The sequence below is a fragment of the Micromys minutus genome (genome assembly GCF_963924665.1).
Source record: "Micromys minutus genome assembly, chromosome: 33".
In the NCBI taxonomy this organism is placed as follows: domain Eukaryota; kingdom Metazoa; phylum Chordata; class Mammalia; order Rodentia; family Muridae; genus Micromys; species Micromys minutus.
The window spans coordinates 1916010-1937343 of record NC_137968.1 but is presented as its reverse complement, the minus strand read 5'-3'; the positions used below and the strand labels follow the sequence as shown (position 1 = coordinate 1937343).

Sequence of the window (21334 nt, the reverse complement as noted above, 5' to 3'; positions counted from 1 at the left end):
AGAGGGCATGAACAGCAGTGTGTGTAGTCTCGGTGAACTAGCAAAGGAGAACATAGTCCTTTGCTAAAAGGCCTGAAGGTAGTAGGAACAGTGCTTACTCCTCCTCTTCCTCTTCTTCCCCCTCCTCATCACCATCATACAGTGTCTGTATTTCAGGACTTGCTTTTTCTTGTATATTACCTCCCCACATCCCATAAGAACAGCAAGCTACGCAGCCTTACCACATATGTAGAGGGCCTCGTGCAGGCTCCCAGATTGCCGGCTTAGTATCTGGGAGTCCCTCTGAGCCCTGGTTAGTTGATTCCGTGAGCCATGTTCTTGTGGTATCTTGACTTCTGGCTCCTGCAATCCTCTCTCTCTTCCACAGGATTCCCCCAGCTCTGCTTAACGTTCGGCTGTGGGTCTCTGTGTTTCCTACTATCAGTTCCTGGATGAAGCCTCTCTGACCACGGTTATGCTAGCCTCCAGTGTATGTGGATACAGGGTTCATTAGGAATCACTCCATTCACTTCTGTTTGTTACCACTCATGTTTGGTTCTGTGCAGAGCTCTGGGCTGTGCAGCCTCGGGTCTTGGTCAGGCTTACTTTTTGTATTTACTAATCACTAGCCCACATCATTTATTTCATGGCTATCAGAGGTATTTCCTGGGTCTAGTTGGACCTTTGGAACCTCCATCTTGCCACGACCTCTTTTTGTCCTCTGACCTCTGTGACCTCGCCTCTCTCTACCTCCCTTGCCCTGTCCAGTCACTGGCTTTCCTTTATTTTACTAATTAACATGGGAGGGTTCAGATGACATCAGCTCTTGAGTGTGAGATTGGGCTGCCCTTTTTTGTGGAAGTGGAATTAACATTAGAATACAAACAGCTTCAGGACAATTTACATTTCCTCCTTTTTTTCCAGCTAAAAGGCTTTTTTTTAAACTATAAGATGAATATAACTTTTACTATTTTACAATTTATAAAGTATAAGACAGCCTTAACATCTAGCCTATCAATTTTGTCTATTAAATAAAGCACCTTTATGGTCTATCTTGAAAGACTATAATTCTATATCTGACTTATATCTCGGCTTTAGATTGTAATTTATCTGAAAATCACCTTTGGAGATCTATATTAACTTTCTTAATGCCAAACAGCTGGTCTGGCTAAGAGGCTACCAGTCTTCAACAATGTCAGAAATCTCAGAATGACTAATATTACCTGATAATGAGAAGCACAAAACAGAGCTTCCAAAACTAGTGAATATATAGAGACCACTGACTACTTAGCCAGTCCCTCATCTCTCAAAATGTTGGAGCATCAGTCTTCAGCCTTCTGGCTCAGGATCATATCTGACAGACCTTTTTAATGCAGAAATCTGAAGGGCTGATAATTTTGGCTTGGTAAAGATTATCAGTCTATTATCAGACTATTCCGCAGAGTGTCCCTTTCTGGACAGTATTGTGTGTAGATGAATGAGGCAATTCTTGCCAAGTGGCTGTCTCACCACAACTGGAGCAACTCCACTGATGCTCAATTTCTTCTTAGAATCTAAGAAGGGAGCTGCCAGAGGCAGACAGGTCTCTAGTCAAATGATCTTTAATTTAAAAATGTCTATAAATATCATATATAAATGCTTTTTCAGGATCAATTTTGTTATATGAGCTGTCAGTTCAACCCTTAGCATCACTGACTACTTATTATATGAGGCAAGATAGTAAAACACACGTGTGTTGTTTCAGTGTTGTGGCTGGCCTCAAACTCACCGTGAAACCCAGACTGAACTGGAACTCCCAAGGCACCTAACTTCCTAAGTGCCGAGACTATAGTCATGTTCCACTTCTGGCCAGTGAAGATACTCTTGATCTGTTACTAAACACTTACACTTCCGCCATGAGAATATTATCAAAGAGCTTTCAGAAGGATACATAGTTTATCTTCTGAAGTGAAGTTTTGTTGGGATCACTGTTGCTGCAGTGAAACACCATGACCAGAGCAGCCTTGGGACCATGGGGTCTTTGATTTGTTTGTTGTTTTACTCTTCCACATCACTGCTCATCACTGAAGGAGTCAGGACAGGAACTCCAGCAGGGCAGGAACCTGAAGGCAGGAGCTGATGCAGAGGCCGTGGAGGAATGCTGTATACTGCTTGCTCCTCATGGCTTGCTCAGCCTGCTTTCTTATAGAACCCACAACCACCAGCCCAAGGATGGCTCCACCCACAATGGGCTGGGCCCTCCCTGATTCACTAATTGAAGAAATGCCCTACAGCCCAGTCTTCTGGAGATATTTTCTCAGTTGAGATTTTCTTCTCTGGAATGACGATAGCGTGCATAAAGTTGTGTAAAGTGTAAAACTAGCCAGCCCAGGTGGCCAATTCTGGTACTACATCAGAACCACCTCAGCCGTAGTGTTCGAGAAGGTCTGTTGAGTCACAGCCTGTGAAGTATAGGCCCAGAGCACAGGTGGTCAGAGAATAGCCACACATTTCCACACAAGAAGGAATTACAGGTAAAGAAAGCATTTCCATGCCTTCCAGTATAGCAGCATTTTGGCTGATTTGTGGTTCTTTCTTCACCTTTCTCCACTCCTCTCCTTCCAGCCTTTCAACCTCTAACACTAAGTAGGAGAGAAAGGACAGAGCAGACGGGGGAGATGATATCCTTAGACTACTTCCTGCTGATTATGGGCAAGTTTGATCTTAGCCATCTAGTTTCTTCTCACCCCTTTGTGCATGACAGGTATACTTAACAAATCACAATGCAGCTGACAGGTCCCCCTCTTGGGGCCCAAGCCTTTAGATACCATCTGAAGAGTCCCTGGAATTGGAAAAGTCACACAAAGAGACTATCTGCAGCGGTTAAAACCACGCCTCTGCTAGAGCAGGAGGCAAATCATAGTCAGCTGCTATGAACAGTCTGAAGTGGCCCCATCTCCCCACCTGGATTAAAACTAAAACACATTTTTAAATACTTCTGTGCTTTTAAAGAAACCAAAATTCTCACTACACGTTGAAATTCTAAGTCTCGATGATAGTATTACTTGTTTTGAAACAAAACCTTTTGTTAAATGGTTCAAGTAAACATCCATGGGGTATCTGTGGGGTGTGTGTGTGCAGGTATGTGTATGAGGTGTGAGTGTGGATTCAGGTATCTGTGTGATGTTTGGGTGTGTATAGGTATGTGTGTGAGTGTGTATGCAGGTACCTATGAGGTGTGAGTGTGGGTGCAGGTATGTGTGTGAGGTGTGAGTTTGTATGCAGGTATTTGTGTGTGTGTGCAGGTAACTGTGGGTGTGAGTGTGGGTATAGGAATGTGTGTGGGGTGTTCATGTGTGCAGGCATATGTGTGGGGTGTTCATGTGTGTGCAAGGATGTGTGTGGGGTGTTCATGTGTGCAGGTATATGTGTGGGGTGTTCATGTGTGTGCAAGGATGTGTGTGGGGTGTGAGTGTGTGGGTATGTGTGTAGGGTGTTCATGTGTGCAGGTGTGTGTGTGGGGTGTGAGTGTGGGTACAGGTATGTGTATGGGGTGTTCATGTGTGCAGGTGTGTGTGTGGGGTGTGAGTGTGGGTACAGGAATGTGTGTGGAGTGTTCATGTGTGCAGGTATATGTGTGGGGTGTTCATGTGTGTGCAAGTATGTGTTTGGGGTGTGAGTGTGTATGGGTATGTGTGTGGGGTGTGAGTTTGTGCATGTATGTGTGTGGCATGTGGTTGTGTGCAGGTCAGTGTGTGGGGTGTGCGTGTGTGTGCAAATGTCAGCAGAGGTCAGATGCTGGTTCACAGGCTGCATTCCACTGAGTTCAGGTCCAGTCAGTGGTAGTTCTTGTTTCCCCCGCTGCGCTGTGTCTTCTGCCCTCACTACACCGTCCTGTGTTCTTTTTACATCTAGTTATCTGGGTGTGTTTTCCAAGTGCACATGTGGAGGGTAGAGATGGAAGAATTGGGTCTTGGTCTTGTAGGTCCTGGAGACTGAATGAGGTAAAGTCTTTACCTGCTGAGCCATCTTGCTGGCTCTATATTACTTTGTGTTTTCTTTATCTGACAGTGATACCTGGTAAAGTACCTTTGAGAGGAGCCATGACTAGATATATCCTATAAACAAGTTCTTTAAACAGCCATGTTGTTTTCTAGTTGTCTTACTCATGAATGTTTATTTTTCAGTCATTCTTTGAAATGAGCCACCATGTTTGTGCTGGGGACTGAACCTGGGACCTCTGAACTGAGCCGGTGCTCTTAACCTCTGAGTCATCGTTCCAGCCTCTGGAATTTAAAAATAGTTTTACTCACATTAAACCTTTTCTCCCATGTTCTCTCTGATTGTCCCACTATGTGCAAGTCTTTTTTTTGAGTTTAGTTTACATAAAAATGTGAGCAGCATAGTTTCTGCTGTGTGTTCTGTGGTGGTGGACACTTTACCTCTTTCAGTTGGAGAAGATACTTTATATACTAGTCTTATGTAGCACATCTTTAATAATAATGGTAATATAGTTCTTTGTGTAATTTAAGCCTTTTGGAAAACAACTTGGTTATAAACACAGCTCATTTTTCTCTGGAAAAATTTAAACTGTCAGTTAAGAAGTACTCTAAATTGTTAATAGTATTAATTGGTTATGTGCTGTGTATGTCAAGAATGTTTTCCCTCAAGAACCTACAAAGACCAACATGAATGAAATTATTCCATTGCCTTAATTGAAATATACATTATTTTGAAGTTTAACATCTTCAATGAGGAATCCTTTAGAATAGTTATATTTAAAATGTTTTTGCTAAAGGAAAATTGGTTTCTAACATTACGTAGTAATTGCCATGACAAAATAAAGCATTATTTTTGTTGGGAATCACTCAGAACACTTGGGCCCCCTCTGGCTTGTAACCTTGTTAAATTTTCATCCATGAAGTAAAACCTAATTATACACAGTTGCTGAACTGTAGCTACAACGCGATGTAAGTGGAAGTTTGCTCACTGGTTTGTTGAAGTGAACTGAACGTGTCTTCTCCAGCCCGTACGTGGTGAAGTACTACGGCAGTTACTTCAAGAACACAGACCTGTGGATCATCATGGAGTACTGCGGAGCGGGGTCCGTGTCCGACATAATTAGACTGCGAAACAAGACGGTGAGTTTTCAGTCGGCTTTGTTAATACAATTTTAAAGGTTCCACCGTAGAATCTGAGCACTAGCATTTGTTACAGAGAAAACTTTAGTGTGAAAGGATCCGCGCTAGGATGTTGGGAAGGTATGCTAGAGTTCCACTCACACCGCGTAACATTCACGACCCTTCTCTTCCTTTTCCTCTGTTACCATCTATAGCTGAAAAACAGTTGAACGTACGTTTCTGAATTTTTGAGAAGTACTTGATTTTTTGTTTCTTTGTTTCTCAAGTGTCTATGCACACATGCACACACCCACATGAGCATGTGTGTGTGAAATGAGTTTAGTGAAGGGCACTGCTTAGTGAAAGATACTCTGGCTATTCTGAAACCTCCGTGGAAAAGCTGCTCATCAGACCCTCTGAGGCCCCGTGGTCTTTTTATGTGAGTGAAATGACTTGTAATTCCGTTTCTAGATGACTTTACTTATGCTGTCAAACATGTCTTGGTAACATAAATTCAGAAAAAGCACATAACTACTTGAATCAATTTGTGGTTAACCAGAGTCATTTTAAAGTTTGATTGGTAAAATACTTGGACATTTATTCTTTTTTTTCCCCCCTGGGGAGAAAATAAGTAAATAGGATTTCTTTAAAAGGAAATAAGACAAGTTTAAACAATCCCTGTTTTGACAGAGGATTAAATCATCTGTAACATTTTAATTAGTATCTTGGAATTTCTCTTGTTCTTCACTAGCATTTATGTAAATTAAATGACTCCTGAGTGGTACAGTTGAGAAAAGTTACACCCCAGTTAGAGAAGTGTCACAAAATTATTCAAGAAGTTTCTTCCTTGTACCAGTAATTACAAACTGTGAAGTATCTACGGTTCTTAAAGGTAAACTTGGATGTGAATACAGTTCCGAGGAGTTGGCATCAGCATTCAGCCTGGGAGGTTCCGCTCCTTCCCATCCTCTCTGAGGAGGCAGTCCACCGGCGTGTTGGACTCTGCTCAGGAAAATTTCTTCTGTGCCTATGTGTTCTGAGCTCTTTTCTACTTTCTCTTCTATTAGTGTTAGTGTACCTGATTTTATGTGAAGGTCTTTGATCCACTTAGACTTGGGCTTTGTACAAGGAGATAAGAAAGGATCGATTTGCATTCTTCTGCATGCTGACTGCCAGTTGAACCAGTACCATTTGTTGAAGAGCCTGTCCTTTTTCCATTGGATGGTTTTAGCGCCTTTGTCAAAGATCAAGTGATCATAGGTGTGTGGGTTCATTTCTGGGTCTTCAGTTCTATTCCATTGGTCGACCTGCCTGTCTCTGTACCAGTATAATGCAGTTTTTAATCACCATTTATCTGTAATACAGCTTGAGGTCAGGGATGATGATTTCCTCAGAAGTTTTTTTATTGTTGAGAATAGTTTTCACTATCCTGGGTTTTTTGTTTTTCCAAATGAATTTTCAATTGCTCTTTCCAACTCTGTGAAGGATTGAGTTGAATTATGATGGGGATTGTACTGAATCTGTAGATTGCTTTGGGCAAGATGGCCATTTTTACTATGTTAAGCCTGCCAGTCCATTAGCATGGGAGATCTTTCCATCTTCTGAGATCTTCCTTGATTACTTACTTCGGAGATGTGACGTTCTTGTCATAAACATCTTTCACTTGCTTGGTTAAAGTCACCCCAAGGTATTTTATAGTCTTTTTGACTGTTGTGAAGGGTGTCAATTCCCTAATTTCTTTCTCAACCTGTTTATCCTTTAAATAGAGGAATGTTACCGATTTGTTTGAGTTAATTTTATATACAGCCACTTTGCTGAAGTAGTTTATCAGTTGCAGGAGTTCTCTGGTGGAAGTTTTGGAGTCACTTATGTATACTATCATATCATCTGCAAACAGTGATATTTTGACTTCTTCCTTTACAATTTGTATTCCTTTGACCTCCTTTTGTTGTCTAATTGCTCTGGCCAGGACTTCCAGTACTGTATTGAATAGGTAGAGGGAGAGTGGGCAGCCTTGTCGAGTCCCTGATTTTAGTGGGATTGCTTCAAGTTTCTCTCCATTTAGTTTAACGTTAGCTTCTGGTTTGCTGTATGTTGCATTTACTATGTTAAGGTATGGGCCTTGGATTCCTGATCTTTCCAAGACTTTTATCATGAAGGGGTGTTGAATTTTGTCAAATGTTTTTTCAGTGTCTAATGAGATGATCATGTGTTTATTTTTTTTCTTCGAGTTTGTTTACATGGTGATTATATTGATGGATTTTCTTATATTGAACCATCCCTTCATCCTTGGGATGAAGCCTACTTGATAATGATGGATGACCGTTTTGATGTGTTCTTGGATTTGGTTTGCAAGAATTTTATTGAGTATTTTTGCATTGATGTTCATGAGGGAAATTGGTCTGAAATTCTCTTTCTTTGTAGGGTCTTTATGTGGTATAGGTGCAAACTTAATTGTGGCTTTGAAGAATGAGTTGGGTAGTGTTTCTTCTGTTTCTATTTTGTGGAATAGTTTGGAGAGTATTGGTATTAGGACTTCTATGAAGGTCTGATAGAATTCTGCACTAAACCCATCTGGTGTTGGGCTTTTTTTAATGCCCCTGAAATGTCTCTTCCTGTGTTTATGTTCACGAAAGTGCATTTGTACAGCATGTGGACATAAAACTTCATCTCTGTTTTAACCGTATGAATCTCAGAACTAATGCATGATCATTACATTTCTTTTTTGTGGTTATCTTAGGATTGTGAATGTAAATGTGAAATGTTTTCGGAGGATCAGGTCATATTGGTGTTCACATAGACTCACAGGTAAATGTTCTTATGCAGTTTGGTGTAAACTCATGGTCACTTGGTCTTATACGTACTATATGGATTACAGCCCTTTTAGTAGTAACCTAGCTCAGAGGAACAGGAAGGTACGGTTCTCTATGTCTTCATCTTGACTGACTTTGTATTTGTTTTCTTTTACTATAAAGTAGACGTGTGTGTGTGTGTGTCTGTCTGTCTGTCTGTCTGTCTGTCTGTGTGTGTAGCAATAATAGTTGTAGAAGAGATCATGCATTGAGAAGTTGATATTTTGGGCAGGGCAGAGAGTTGAGAGGGAGGGTGATCAGAGTGGAGGAGACAGGAACACATTCTTCTGCTAAAGTCCACATCTTAGATACATGTTTATGTCTATAAGTTGCTCTGGTTTTATTTTTCACGTCACATGTAGGTTTATGCCTTTTATATGGTTGTGATTCTTTTATTAATTCGAAAAGATAGGGTTTAAGAAAATTATATTTGTTTTTGTGCCAAGAATATTTTTTGTTTTCCTTTGACTGTTGTTTAATATTGTATTCCTGCCATAAAAAAGCAACACATTTTAATGCAAAAAAAAAGAAAAGAAAACAGACTAAGTTTTTGCTAACAAGTTTACTGCAGAGCCTGTGTTTTTGTTGTTGCTTGTTTGTACAGCAGTGACTTTTGAGGTATTTTAAAAGATATTCTGTGGCATTGTGCTTATTTTTTAAATTAAAATTATTGATTTAAAAATTCGTTCAGATGTTTCTTTGAAAAATTAAAACTAAAAGCACAAGAATAATCAAACCTGATTTAAGTTATATGCCTTTTCCCCCTTTGCCTCATTTATTTAACACCCCAATTGCTGCTCCCCCCCCCCCCAGTCATCTCCCGTCTTCTCTGAGAGGATGGAATTTCCGCCCTCCCACCCCAATTCCCTAACTTTAGTCTCTGCAGGATCAGTTATCTTCTCTCCCACAGGGCCGCCTGATTGGGAACAGATTCCACAGACAGGCAGCAGCTTTAGACACGACCCCTGCTCTAGTTGCTGGGGAACCCACATGGAGACTGAGCTGAACATGCGTGTGTGCGTGTGTGTGTGTGTGTGTGTGTGGTTCCCAGTTCAGCCCCCGTGTGGTCTTTCGTTGGTGGCTCAGTCTCCGAGAGTGCCCAAGGGTCTAGGTTAGTTGAGTCTGTTGGTTTCCTTCTCACAGAATTCCTGTTCCCTTCAGGGCCTTCAGTCCTCCCCCTACCCCTTCCCTTAAGGAGTTCCTGACCTCTGTCCAGTGTTTGACTGTGAGTCTGTATCATTTCAGTCAGCTGCCGGGTGGAGCCTCTTAGAGGACGGCATGCTCCTGTCTGCAGGCATAGCATGGTATCATTGACAGTGTCAGGGTTGGTGCTCGACCATGGGGTGGGTCTCAAGTTGGCCCTGTTATCCCTCAGTCTCCATCTTTGTTCTTGCATTTCTTTTAGACAGGACAAATTTAAGGTCAAAGTTTTGTTTGTGGGTTTGTGTCCTTAACTTTCCACTCCTGGGAGCCTTCCCCACCCCAGGTCTCTAGCACTTCCCAGAGATCTCTCCCCCTTCCTGCCCTGCCCTGCCTCGAAGCTCTGGATTTTCAGTCCATGTTTATCTAGGTTATGGCATAAGCACTATTACATGTTTATAATTAGCTGCTGGTTGTCTTACACTGTGGACTGTGTTCATTCATTCAAGCAGGTTTAGAATTGAATCTAAATGTTCCATTGTCTTCTCAGCCTTTCAATGTTCTTCTCAATTTCCTGGCATAGTGAGTTTGCATAATTTTCATCTAGAAGTAGCTGGCTTGAAAGCCCATCTCTTTTTTGCAGTTCCTACAGTACTGACATGCAGGAAGGTAAGGTAGGAGAATTCTGAGTTTGAGATCAGGTCATGCATAGCAAGACTGTTATCAACCAACCAGCCAACCAGCCAGCCAGCCAGCCAGCCAGCCAACCAACCAACCAACCAGCCAGCCAGCCAGCCAGCCAGCCAACCAACCAACCAACCAGCCAGCCAGCAAACCAGCCAACCAACTAGCCAACCAACCAGCCAACTAACGAGCCAGCCAGCCAACCAACCAGCCAACCAACCAGCCAACCAACCAGCCAGCCAACCAACCAACCAACCAACCAACGAGCCAGCAGGCCAGCCAGCCAGCCAACCAGCCAGCCAACCAACCAGCCAGCCAACCAGCCAACCAGCCAACCAACCAACCTACCAACCAGCCAACCAGCCAGCCAGCAACCAACCAGTCAGCCAACCAACCAGCCAACCAACCAACCAGCCAGCCAACCAGCCAACCAACCACCCAACCAGCCAACCAACCACCCAACAAGCCAGCCAGCCAGCCAGCAACCAACCAGTCAGCCAACCAACCAACCAACCAACCAACCAGCCAGCCAGCCAGCCAACCAACCAACCAACCAGCCAACCAACCAACCAACCAACCAACCAACCAACCAACCAACCAACCAATCAGCCAGCCAACCAGCCAACCAGCCAACCAGCCAACCAACCAACCAACCAACCAACCAACCAACCAACCAGCTAACCAACCAACCAGCCAGCCAACCAACCAACCAGCCAACCAACCAACCAACCAACCAACCAGCCAACCAACCAACCAGCCAACCAACCAGCCAACCAACCAACCAGCCAACCAACCAGCCAACCAACCAACCAGCCAGCCAACCAACCAACCAGCCAACCAACCAGCCAACCAACCAGCCAACCAACCAGCCAACCAACCAGCTAACCAACCAGCCAACCAGCCAACCAACCAACCAACTAGCCAACCAACCAACCAACCAGCCAACCAACCAGCTAACCAACCAGCCAACCAGCCAACCGACAAGAGTTGACTTATTTAACATTAATCTTTTATTCCCTAGATAGTTTGCATTTATATAGTAATCTATTGATTAAGTGGATCAAATCTTCTAGTGTAGTGATTCTCAACCTTCCTAATGCTGAAACCCTTTAATGCACTTCCCCAGCCACAAACTTATTTCTGTTCAAACTTCATAACTGTAGCTTTGCTATTGTTCTGAATTATGATGTAAATATCTGATGCACAGGATATCTGATTTTTAACCTTCGGGAAAGACCCAAAGGGACCTGCAATTTGAGAACTGCTGTTGTAGCATGTTTGTTCTTGAAGGGGCAATGATATAACTGCTATTATATTTTCAATGCTTTTCCGCCCGTTTTGGACTGGTAGGTGAGCCGGGTGTGTCTGCTTTACCGTCCTTGAGGGCCACCCTTTGCCTTTGCTGTTGTTCTTGGCCCTTCGGATGGATTTGCAGGATGTTTGACAGTTTACTTCAAATTTCTTTTAAAAGGTTATGAACCTGATTAAACTTGACTTGCACCTTTTCCTTCTGAAACACCGAGGACAAGGTGAAAGCACAGAATTAAGCTTGGTTAATTAGGGTAATTAGGTTAATTAGGTTTATCCCTGTGATTATAATTGAGGGCAAAGTGGAGTTAAGGGGTGGGACACAGGGAGGCAGGGTCGCCATGGAAACGTGCTGAGGTGACAGTCCAGCACTGCAGCAGTGAGCATCTTGTCCGAGTCCTGAACTACATTACACAAGTCACTGCCCAGCAGGCTCCAAATCCTTTGGCACCTGTATGTAGGGCTTAAATTTCATAAAACACATCACAAAATTTTAGTATCATACTTAGTAAAGGAAGTTTTGCATTTTCCTCAGTAAGTTTGGCAGCTTTCTCTTTAGATAGCCCAGCTATTTTGTCATATACTTTGAAGTCATATTTAATTACTTTTTATTTTCATGTTCGGGAGAAGAGTGGTTATGGCTGCCTTCCCTAGGAGTTTCATCCTATTCTTCTAGGAAATACTCTAAGTTCCTAGAAGAGCCAGTCACATCTAGCAAGTCTTTAGTAAATGTTCATTGAGTTGACAGGATCAATAGGCTGTTCATCCTGTGACCATTAAGTAACTAACTACCCATGTATTTGGTGTTATAAAGATAACTTATCATTTGCATGGCTGTTACATTTTGTTGTTAATAATGCAAATTATTGAGTAGATATGGCTATATATCAAAGAACATATGCAAAAAATGGATTACTGGTAACATTGGCATGTGTGGAATACCAGGATGTGTTGTTTGGCTTTCTGACTGTTAGGATGTAATGTTTTTGTGTATTACTCTTTGTTTATGTTTAAAAATAGCTACCATGATAGCTTTAATCTAGACCTCCTTCGGTTCATGAAGAGAGCTTTGTTGTAAGCGAAGTTAATGTAAACATTAATATTATTATTACTACTACTGTTAAATTTCATTTAAAACAGTAATCAAGTATATTTATGGGATTAATATGAGAAAGTTCCTTTAGAAAGAATTTAAAAATAAGCAGTTATAATATTAAGTGATTTAGCATTTCTAAAATTTATGCGTCTTAAACATTATATATTGCTGTGAAATTGAAGCTTTTAAAAGATAAGCTACAGTTTGGGTTAGAAGTTTTCAATGTGTAATTAATTATAAAGCTGTGCACTGACATGTGGCAGAAAGTTTGTATCTTAGGTGCTCATCCTGTACGTGGAAACATTCCAATGCTATTCTCTCTTCTTTGGGCTAGACCTTCAGCATACTAAATTTAAGTTTCAGTTTTTCTGTGAACTAGACTGATGGTCTGGGGAAAACAATGGCAGAGAACTCGAGCTTCCTCTACTGTTAAGTGACAATGACACTTTACAGTTCTCCTCGTGCTTGATGGCTGTATTTGTGTCAGTCGAGTGGAGTGATGGAAACAACTCATAACTTTTTATATTCTTTAATCTTAGATGGTAATGTAAGAAGATCAATGCAATTCTGTAAAGGGTTTAGAGTTCTTAGGAGCTTAATAAAGTGAGAAAACTAGTTGCTTAGCAGACTCTCAAGAGAACGGCAGTCATTGACTGACACTCCATTCAGCAGTGCACACGTCGGTCTCCAGACTTTGAGCAGCACTTAGCAAGTAAGATACCCTGTAAATACTTTAAAAGTCGGAGACTTAGAGAGCGGAGGATCAGGTGAGAGAGGAAGTGAGGGCCTTGAATTCTGTTTCCATTTCTAAAGTCCAGTGTAACCCTTGCTTACCCAAGGAGCATGGTCTCAGCATATGGTTTAGATGGCTTTTCTTAATCAGTTCTTTAGGACCGTTGCCATGTTTGATGGGTCTGTGAGGACCATGTTCTTGTTACATTTGTTTTTGCTGGAACTTTTCCCTCCTGTCTTCTCATGGCAACCAAATCAGCCCGTGTCTCTTTGTGGTTTTCTAATGTCTTCCTGTTTGCTCCCCACTGTTTCTGCCCTCAAATGTGTGAGCACTTTCTTGAGAAGTCTTTCTTGGAACTTTCTGATTTCCTGTTCTAATGTAGACTTGTTGCCTTTTAGGTCTGCTGTTCAGCTGCAACCTTGGGCTTTCTTTCCACTGGATTCCTGGGTTAGTGCTACAGTTTTCTTACACATTTCCTGTTTCCCCTTTGCTTTTTATCCTAACCAAACTGTGTTCTTTATGAAACATAAGTTCTGCTATTTGAGTTCTTGCATATATCTGAAACTATATTTAGTTTATTTGCTTTTAAATGTAGGTGATAGCCTATGAAGAATTTTAAATAAAAGGTATTTTGTTTCTTAAAATTGGGAGACTTGGCCCCATCATCATCTAGAATCTGCTAGAGTTGATGTGACTTAGTGTCTGTCACCGCCTCGTGTATTTGGGGCGCTCACTGGCTCTGAACATTTTGGGGTACTTTTCTGTTCTTATGTTTCTCATATTTCACGAGGAACAGAGTATGTAAGAGGAAGACTGGGTTTAGTTATGTTCCGGATACTCTCTAGAGTCTCAGCAGGAGCACTGCACATTGGAAAAGCTTTCTTGATATTTATCCCACTTTCGTCACTAGATGATGTCACCTGTATAGAATGGATAGAGTGTGTGCACACACATAAACATTATAGAATGGATAGAATGTGCACACACATAAGCATTATAGAATGGATAGAGTGTGCACACACACATAAACCTTATAGAATGGATAGAGTGTGCACACACACAAACATTATAGAATGGATAGAGTGTGCACACACACATAAACCTTATAGAATGGATAGAGTGTGCACACACACATAAACCTTATAGAATGGATAGAGTGTGCACACACATAAGCATTATAGAATGGATAGAGTGTGCACACACACAAACATAGAATGGATAGAGTGTGCACACACATAAACATTATAGAATGGATAGAGTGTGCACACACACAAACATAGAATGGATAGAGTGTGCACACACATAAGCATTATAGAATGGATAGAGTGTGCACACACACAAACATAGAATGGATAGAGTTCGCACACACACAAACAGAATGGATAGAGTGTGCACACACACATAAACATTATAGATGGATAGAGTGTGCACACACACATAAACATTATAGATGGATAGAGTGTGCACACACACAAACATAGAATGGATAGAGTGTGCACACACACAAACATAGAATGGATAGAGTGTGCACACACACAAACATAGAATGGATAGAGTGTGCACACACACATAAACATTATAGATGGATAGAGTGTGCACACACACATTATAGAATGGATAGAATGTGCACACACACATAAACATTATAGAATGTATAGAATGTGCACACACACACACATTATAGAATGGATAGAGTGTGCACACACACATTATAGAATGGATAGAATGTGCACACACACACATAAACATTTTGTCTGTATCATTGCCATTGTTAGAAGGAGGTGAGAGAGGATTTATTGAACTTCATTTCCTGACTTTCCTAATCCTGACTGTTTATCTCACAGTTAGATCTCAGTTCGCAGGAACCTGTTTTTATCATTTCATCCCCATAACATGGCAGTCCTGACACCCACGCACATGGTTTTCATTTAAGTTTCATTTTGTTTTGTGAGTCATCTTGTTTGCTTCCTTCACCCCCTCTTCTGTCCCTCCACTCTTTTCCTCCCCTCCGTGCCCTCGCCTCTCCTGTCTCCCTTCTCTCCTCCTTCCCTTCCTTCCTGTCTCCCTTCTCTCCTCCCCTTCCTTCCTGTCTCCTTCTCTCCCCCTCCCCTTCCTTCCTGTCTTTCTTCTCTCCCTCTCCCCTTCCTTCCTGTCTCCCTTCTCCCCTCCCCTTCCTTCCTGTCTCCTTCTCTCCCCCTCCCCTTCCTTCCTGTCTCCCTTCTCTCCTCTCCCCTTCCTTCCTGTCTCCCTTCTTCTCCCTCTCCCCTTCCTTCCTGTCTCTTTCCTTTCCCCTCCCCTTCCTTCCTGTCTCCCTTCTCTCCCCTCCCCTTCCTGTCTCCCTTCTCTCCCCTTTCCCTCGCTTCCTGTTTCCTCTCTATTTCTTCCATGCTCCATGTATGGAGTTTCAGAGGGAGATCACAACTTGATAACCAAGTTCAGTTTTTTATTTTGCCCCGGAGTCAGTGTTGTGTGTTCACCTCCTGCACGTGTGTTAGCTACACACTCCATCTACTTGTGTATGGTCAAATTCAGGACTTTAGACTATCATTGAACATGAGTGTTCTGCCTACATGTTTGTATGTATACCATGTGAGTACCTGTGCGGGTCAGAAGAGGGAGTTGGTTTTTTTGGTACTGGAGTTATAATGTTAGCTTTAGTGTGGATGTCAGGATCTGAACTCAGGTCTTTGGACGAGCGAAGGTCGCAGCTTAGCAGCAGCCTCTCGTCTGCACAGTACTTCGAAGAGTGAGCATTTGTCCCTTACAGGTGAACACGTGTTTTCTAGGCTCTTTCTAGCAGCTCTTCTCGAGCTTTGAGAAGCCTCACTAGCATCACAGTTGGGTTTGTACAAAAGTGTTGTTAAGGCAGAAGATGAGAGGCAGACGTTGGAGAACAGCAGTCCCTGAGGGAGCCTGTGGGCTTTCCAGTCTCCATAGCTTATTTGTCCTCCAATTGACCTTCATCCCAGTGCCCAGCCATGTGGGTGATACTGACCAGGTGAGGTCTGTGTCTTAGACAAAGGCAGCATTCAGTTTGTTCCATTAGAGAACCTTTTAGAATCTGTTTTTACCAGAATGAAGTGTTTTCTGTGATGTTACACTGGTTAGGAAAATGGGGCTAGTGGACAGGAGATTCTAGACTGAAGAGTCTAGAAACTAAAGTGTGTATGCTTTTCCCTGGAAGCTTGTGGTAGATGTGTGTGTGTGTGTGTGTGTGTGTGTAAAGGAAATAATTTACTGCACGGACTGTTGTCACCTCATGAGTGCAGTGGTCAGGCAGCTTTCCATAGAGATGTTCCCGAGGACAGAGCTCTAGCTAGCACTCACCAGTTAGTTACAAAGTAAAGAAGGCGTTTTATTTTTATTTTTGTTTTTTGGTTACAAAGGGTGCATTAAGACAGTCTTGTATAGAAAGTTCTGTGAGGTTTACAACAGTGGTCATGGCTGTCTCAAGCCCACTGTGAGACTTTTGGCAGATACTGTGAGACAGTATTTACCTACTACTTGTTACGTGTCAGGTACTTTCCTAAATATTTTCCGTGATGTTACAGCATTTAGTGGTATAAGATTCACCAGCTATGAGATGAGAGCTGTGGTTGGTCCTTTTTCCAGAGGAAGAATGGAGTCAGCCAGAAGGGAAAGCAGGCCGGAGGACAGGAGACAGCTGCTCTGTGAATCTGAGCTGTAGTTGTCAGAAACATGGACTCCGACCAGAATTCCAAGGCTGAAGCTGTGCCCGCGCCGTGCACTGCCTGTGCTTTTCCTTCCTTGTGACTCAGTTTTCACATCGAGTGACTGGCCTGTCAGCAGCTCTGGCACAGTGAAGCCCACTCACGCACGGCATTGTTGACATCCTACTGTCCCGTGTCACCTCATGAGTGCAGTGGTCAGGCAGCTTTCCATAGAGATGTGCCCGAGGACGGAGCTCTAGCTAGCACTCACCAGTTAGTTACAGAGTAAAGAAGGCGTTATGTTTGTAGGCACAGTGAGAGTATCTTCAGTAAGATCAGGCACTGGCTGTTCAAAATGTCTGAAGATCCCACTAGTCTTAGAATTAATGCTTCGGAAAAAAAAGAGTTAATGCTTTGTTCATAGTAGCTTTGATTTGAACACTTGATTTAGAGCATTTAAAATGTATTTACCACATTGATGTTAGTTATGGGCTTCTTTAAACATGATTTTTCTTTAAAGTACCCCAAATTCTTATTATAATTTGCCTTATGATTATATTGTTGCTGATAATAGATGTCTTTTGGTATCTGTGGATTTGTATTCCATAATGTCCTTTTCTGGGGGCTGACATCTGCCTGTGTGACTGGTTTCATTCATGTCTGTCTTGCCTGGTCACTTTGTTGTGTGCTTTGTCTTTGTGTAATGGATATAGTTCATACTGGATTTACAACCTCTTATATACTGAGTGCTTTTCTGCTGGTGTTTTGTGATCTTTTTTTCAGGACTCTTTTCATGTGGGAAAGGACTGTAACTGTCTGCCCACTGACCGTTTTCACAGCGCGCTGTCAGTCCGCCCCGCAGATGAAGGGTTAGACGCAGTGTGTAGACGTGCATTTACATGTGGTTAAGTAGTGAAAGCTTTCAGTTTCAGACCACTGGCTGTGGGACTTTGTGAAAGATTATTAACCTTTTCTTTCTTTGCCAGACATGTGCAGCCCAGATTTCATGAAAGACAAACTCTTTTTTGCCGTCTTCTATGTAATAACAGTTAAAGTATTCTAGTTATGTTCCTAACGTATGCACTTTGTGCAGAGAGGAGGGTTTGTGTTGTTCTAAAAGAGAACTATAATTCTTTATTGCCTGGGACTTTGGATACGTTACATCTCAGAGCTCTTCTTTTGGGTGGCATGGTCCGGAACGGCGATCTGTTCTTTATCCTGAATCCCCAAGAGCCTGAGTTCAGTGACACTTCACTGAGGGAGGGAAGAGGGATTTGGGTCATAAAGAAGTTGGAAAATGAAGATTGGTTGGTATCCAGATAAGGTTTTACATGGAAGCTTGCATATTACTCTTGGAGGGTTTTGGTCACTATCCCGTTTGATTATATTACGTATCGTAAAAGACAATGGCAGCGGAATCATTGAAGGATCTCTAACATGAAATCTGAATGTAGATCAGTTCAGTTTGAAGTAAACATGTAGTTTTGGCCAGAACAGGCAAAGTGGCCAAAAAGGAGCCCTTAAAAGACTCTTCCTGCATCTCATAAAGGACGATTTATTTTACTGTCACTGGCCCCAAACATTACTTCCCTTTGCTTAGAGGCAGAGCATCGGAGTCAGTTCAGAGCTTTTGTGTTGTACATTCAGAATAACCGCTAGCATTTCTGGAGTTAGTTTTTTGTACATATACATACAAACCTCTTTTCTAGGGACTTCTCTCTTTCATGCTAGCTTCTAGGTGCCGTATCAGTTTCAACTGCTGGTCATAAGTTATAGAAAACCACTCACACTTTTAAATTATTTATTTAAAGACAGCCTCACTACAGAGACCTGGCTGGCCTAGAACTGTGGGAGATCTCCCTGTCTCTGTCTCCTAAGTGCAGGTGTTGACTGTTAGTAAAATGAAAGAATGAGTGGAGTTTGTTGTCGTGGTCCCTCCACGGTAATGTCAGCTTCGCCTCGCTGTGCTTCCGAAGCTGTAAGATGGCTGCCTGGGTTCTGGCGGCTCTAGAGATCCAGTAGGAAAGGGCGATCGGCCTGCGCCCCGTGCCTTCCTCTGAGCAGTCACTGTGAGCATTCGGACTCACTTTGTAGCTGTGATGGCTGAGGAGGACATGGTCTGCGGCTGGCGGAGTGACTGCCATATAAGGGAATCAGACTGTGTTGGTAGGAGCTCCATGTGCTAGAGTGGCTAAAAAGAACAACATTTTACATATTTTCAAGACAAAATCTTCCCTAAAATACACCAAGAATTAAAAAAAAAAAAAAGCCACTCAAAAATAGCTTTCATAAAGAAAGGTAAATTTTGGTAACAGTGCCAGGTGACAGTGATTGTCAAAGCCGTCGCAGTCCTAACTTCTTCCTTACGATAGAGACAGAAGGTTGGTGTTTCAGAAAGAGTTTATTATTAGTGAGTGAATTCTGCAGAGTCCACTCAGGACACTGACGCCCAGTGTTATACTTGCGGTCCCCAGCCCTTGTGCTGTTAGCACTTTTCCTAACCAGAGGCACTGCAGTGAGTGCATTTGTGCACTAGGTGCTGAGGAAGGTTCATTCGGCGAGTGGTGTTCAGCGGGTCCCCGGCTTGTTCGGCTGTGACCAGAGGATCATAAGGCAAGACCGCAGGGAGTGAAGGCTCATCTGGAAGCCGGAAGCGGAGGGAGCAGGGCGCAGCACCTCCCTCACTGTCCTGCCCCACAGTGGCCTGCTTTTTCCAGTGAGGCCCCACCATCTACTGTCAGTCTCTGCACCAATGGACCCCGAGGATCTAGTGACTTTAGACAGTAACCCCAGCCGTGTACCAAGCCTTCAGTATAAGTCACTTTTGGGCATAAGTCACTTTTGGGCATTTCTTATTCAAATCATAGTAGAGTGAGCAGTTTGTATAAAAGCTGATACTTTTCTTTTTATTTGGTGCCTTCCCCTCCCCGCCAGTCAAGATGGAGTTCTGGGTGTTGTAAATCATAGCTTCAAAAACACGGGAGATGATGACAGTTCGTACAGTGTAATGGAATGCTTATATATTCCCATTCCCCCGGCTAAAATGAGTTCCTCTTCTGGTTTTTGACCATTAAAATCCAAGCTCCAAACCCATTGCACATATGCATTGGGTTGTCTGTTATTTTGAATGGTCATGGAATCTGCTCCGAGAAGTAGGACTTCCTGAGTTCTTAGGCATCACTTCTCCCAGTTCTCCCTCCGGTGTCGGGGAACAAACCCTTGTGCACGTTACTCTGCGTCCCAGCTCCATTTCCAGTTGCTACGTTCAGCTTTCAGGTGAGCCTCAGAGTGGCTCATGAGCTGTTTCGCAGCAGACAGACGGGCTTTAGTGGTGACTCAACTGTGTGTTTCTGCTTCTCTAAGTCTTCCTAAGTTTGCTAAAGGTGTTTACTACTACTTGCACTGTGGACCTCTTGGTCAGGACTTAAGCTGCAGCAACTGTTACTGTTACTATCAACTATTATTTCTCCTGGTTCTTGTACTCCAAAGAGCATTCGGGGCATCTGCCTTCCCATTTGTTCTGTTTCCCCATGTGTTCTATGTCTCAGAGAAAAACAGAACTCCACACACTCGTCACTGATACTGGACTACACATGTATGTGCATGTGTGTGCGCGCACACACACACATTTTTTGTTTTGCATAGGTTAGAAGATAAAACTGTCATTGTGATATTTTCATACACACATACAGCACACTTTAATCATGTTATGTTTTTATTTAAAATGTTTGTTTATGTGTGTGGGCATATGCGTGCCATGGTGTGGCAGTCAGGGGACAGCTTTGGGGAACCAGTTTTCCTCCTTCCATGACAACAGCGTGTGGGTTCAGAGGACTAGACTTCAGGCCCAGGGCAAGCGCTGTTACTCAGAGAGTCATCTTCGCAGCTCCCGGTGCCTCTTCAGTGTTCCTGCTTTGGAGTTGGAGGAATTGCGGCACATGTCTTAGTTTTGTCTTAGTTTGCCTGCGGTGACAGTCCATGGTTCCATTGTTTGTGGTTTTTGTTTGTTTTTTGTAACTGACATGATTTCTTTTCTTCCTTATGGTTCCACACTTAAAACCGTTTTGCGCCGTGGCTGGCGCCTGAGGCTGGCGCTTTAGGTTTTCGTGCTAGTCACCCCTGCACTCAACAGTACTTTCCTTGGTCACTTGATAAACTGTGTTCACTCTTCAAGAGTCCGCTTAGTTATCCCTGGCCGGCCGGGATGTGGGATGGCTGGGGGGACAGGGCCGGTTTTCTTTGGCCAGCTCTAAGGAGGCTCTTGTAGAGCGTTTCCATAGCACCTCATTGAGGGGCAGCCATTTGTTCATCAGCTGCCCCGAGTATCACAAGGAACGGGGCAGCGGAGCAGTGTGAATTCATACTGTGCCTGACGCCTGCTCACGTTGTGCATTAGGTAAAACAGTGGGGATTGTGTGATGCTTGGGAAGAACCCGGTAAACGTTATCTGTGAGTAGGATGCATTTGACTTGAGTAACGTAAAAAGAGATGAGATTTGACCCAGACTTCAAGGACTATAGGGATTATATTATTTCATTCTGATCTGTTTGTTTAATGACATATGTGTTCCTGTGTGATGTGTAGTGAGTCAGGTGATGTGCAACAGTAAGCATGTGGCGGTCAAGGATAACTCGCCATCGGTTCTTGCCTTCCACCGTGTGTTCTGGGCTTATGCAGCCAGCGGCTTTACCAATCTTGCTAGCTCTCGGTTCTTAAGATCTTATGCAAGGCGACTGGAGTGTTGGCTAAAGCATTTGTGCCTGCAGAGGCCT

At 43.0% G+C, this 21334-nt stretch overlaps 1 protein-coding gene across 3 annotated transcripts in view; it reads left to right on the top strand.

Moving 5' to 3' along the window:
- The window catches only part of STK3 (serine/threonine kinase 3), a 194667-nt gene that overhangs the window by 28355 nt on the left and 144978 nt on the right, over nucleotides 1–21334 (top strand). For all 3 annotated transcript variants that reach the window (XM_080909334.1, XM_080909333.1, XM_080909332.1), the window contains one exon: nucleotides 4985–5099. In XM_080909334.1, coding sequence (XP_080765460.1) covers nucleotides 4985–5099 — 115 coding nt within the window. The remainder of the gene's footprint in view (nucleotides 1–4984; nucleotides 5100–21334) is intronic.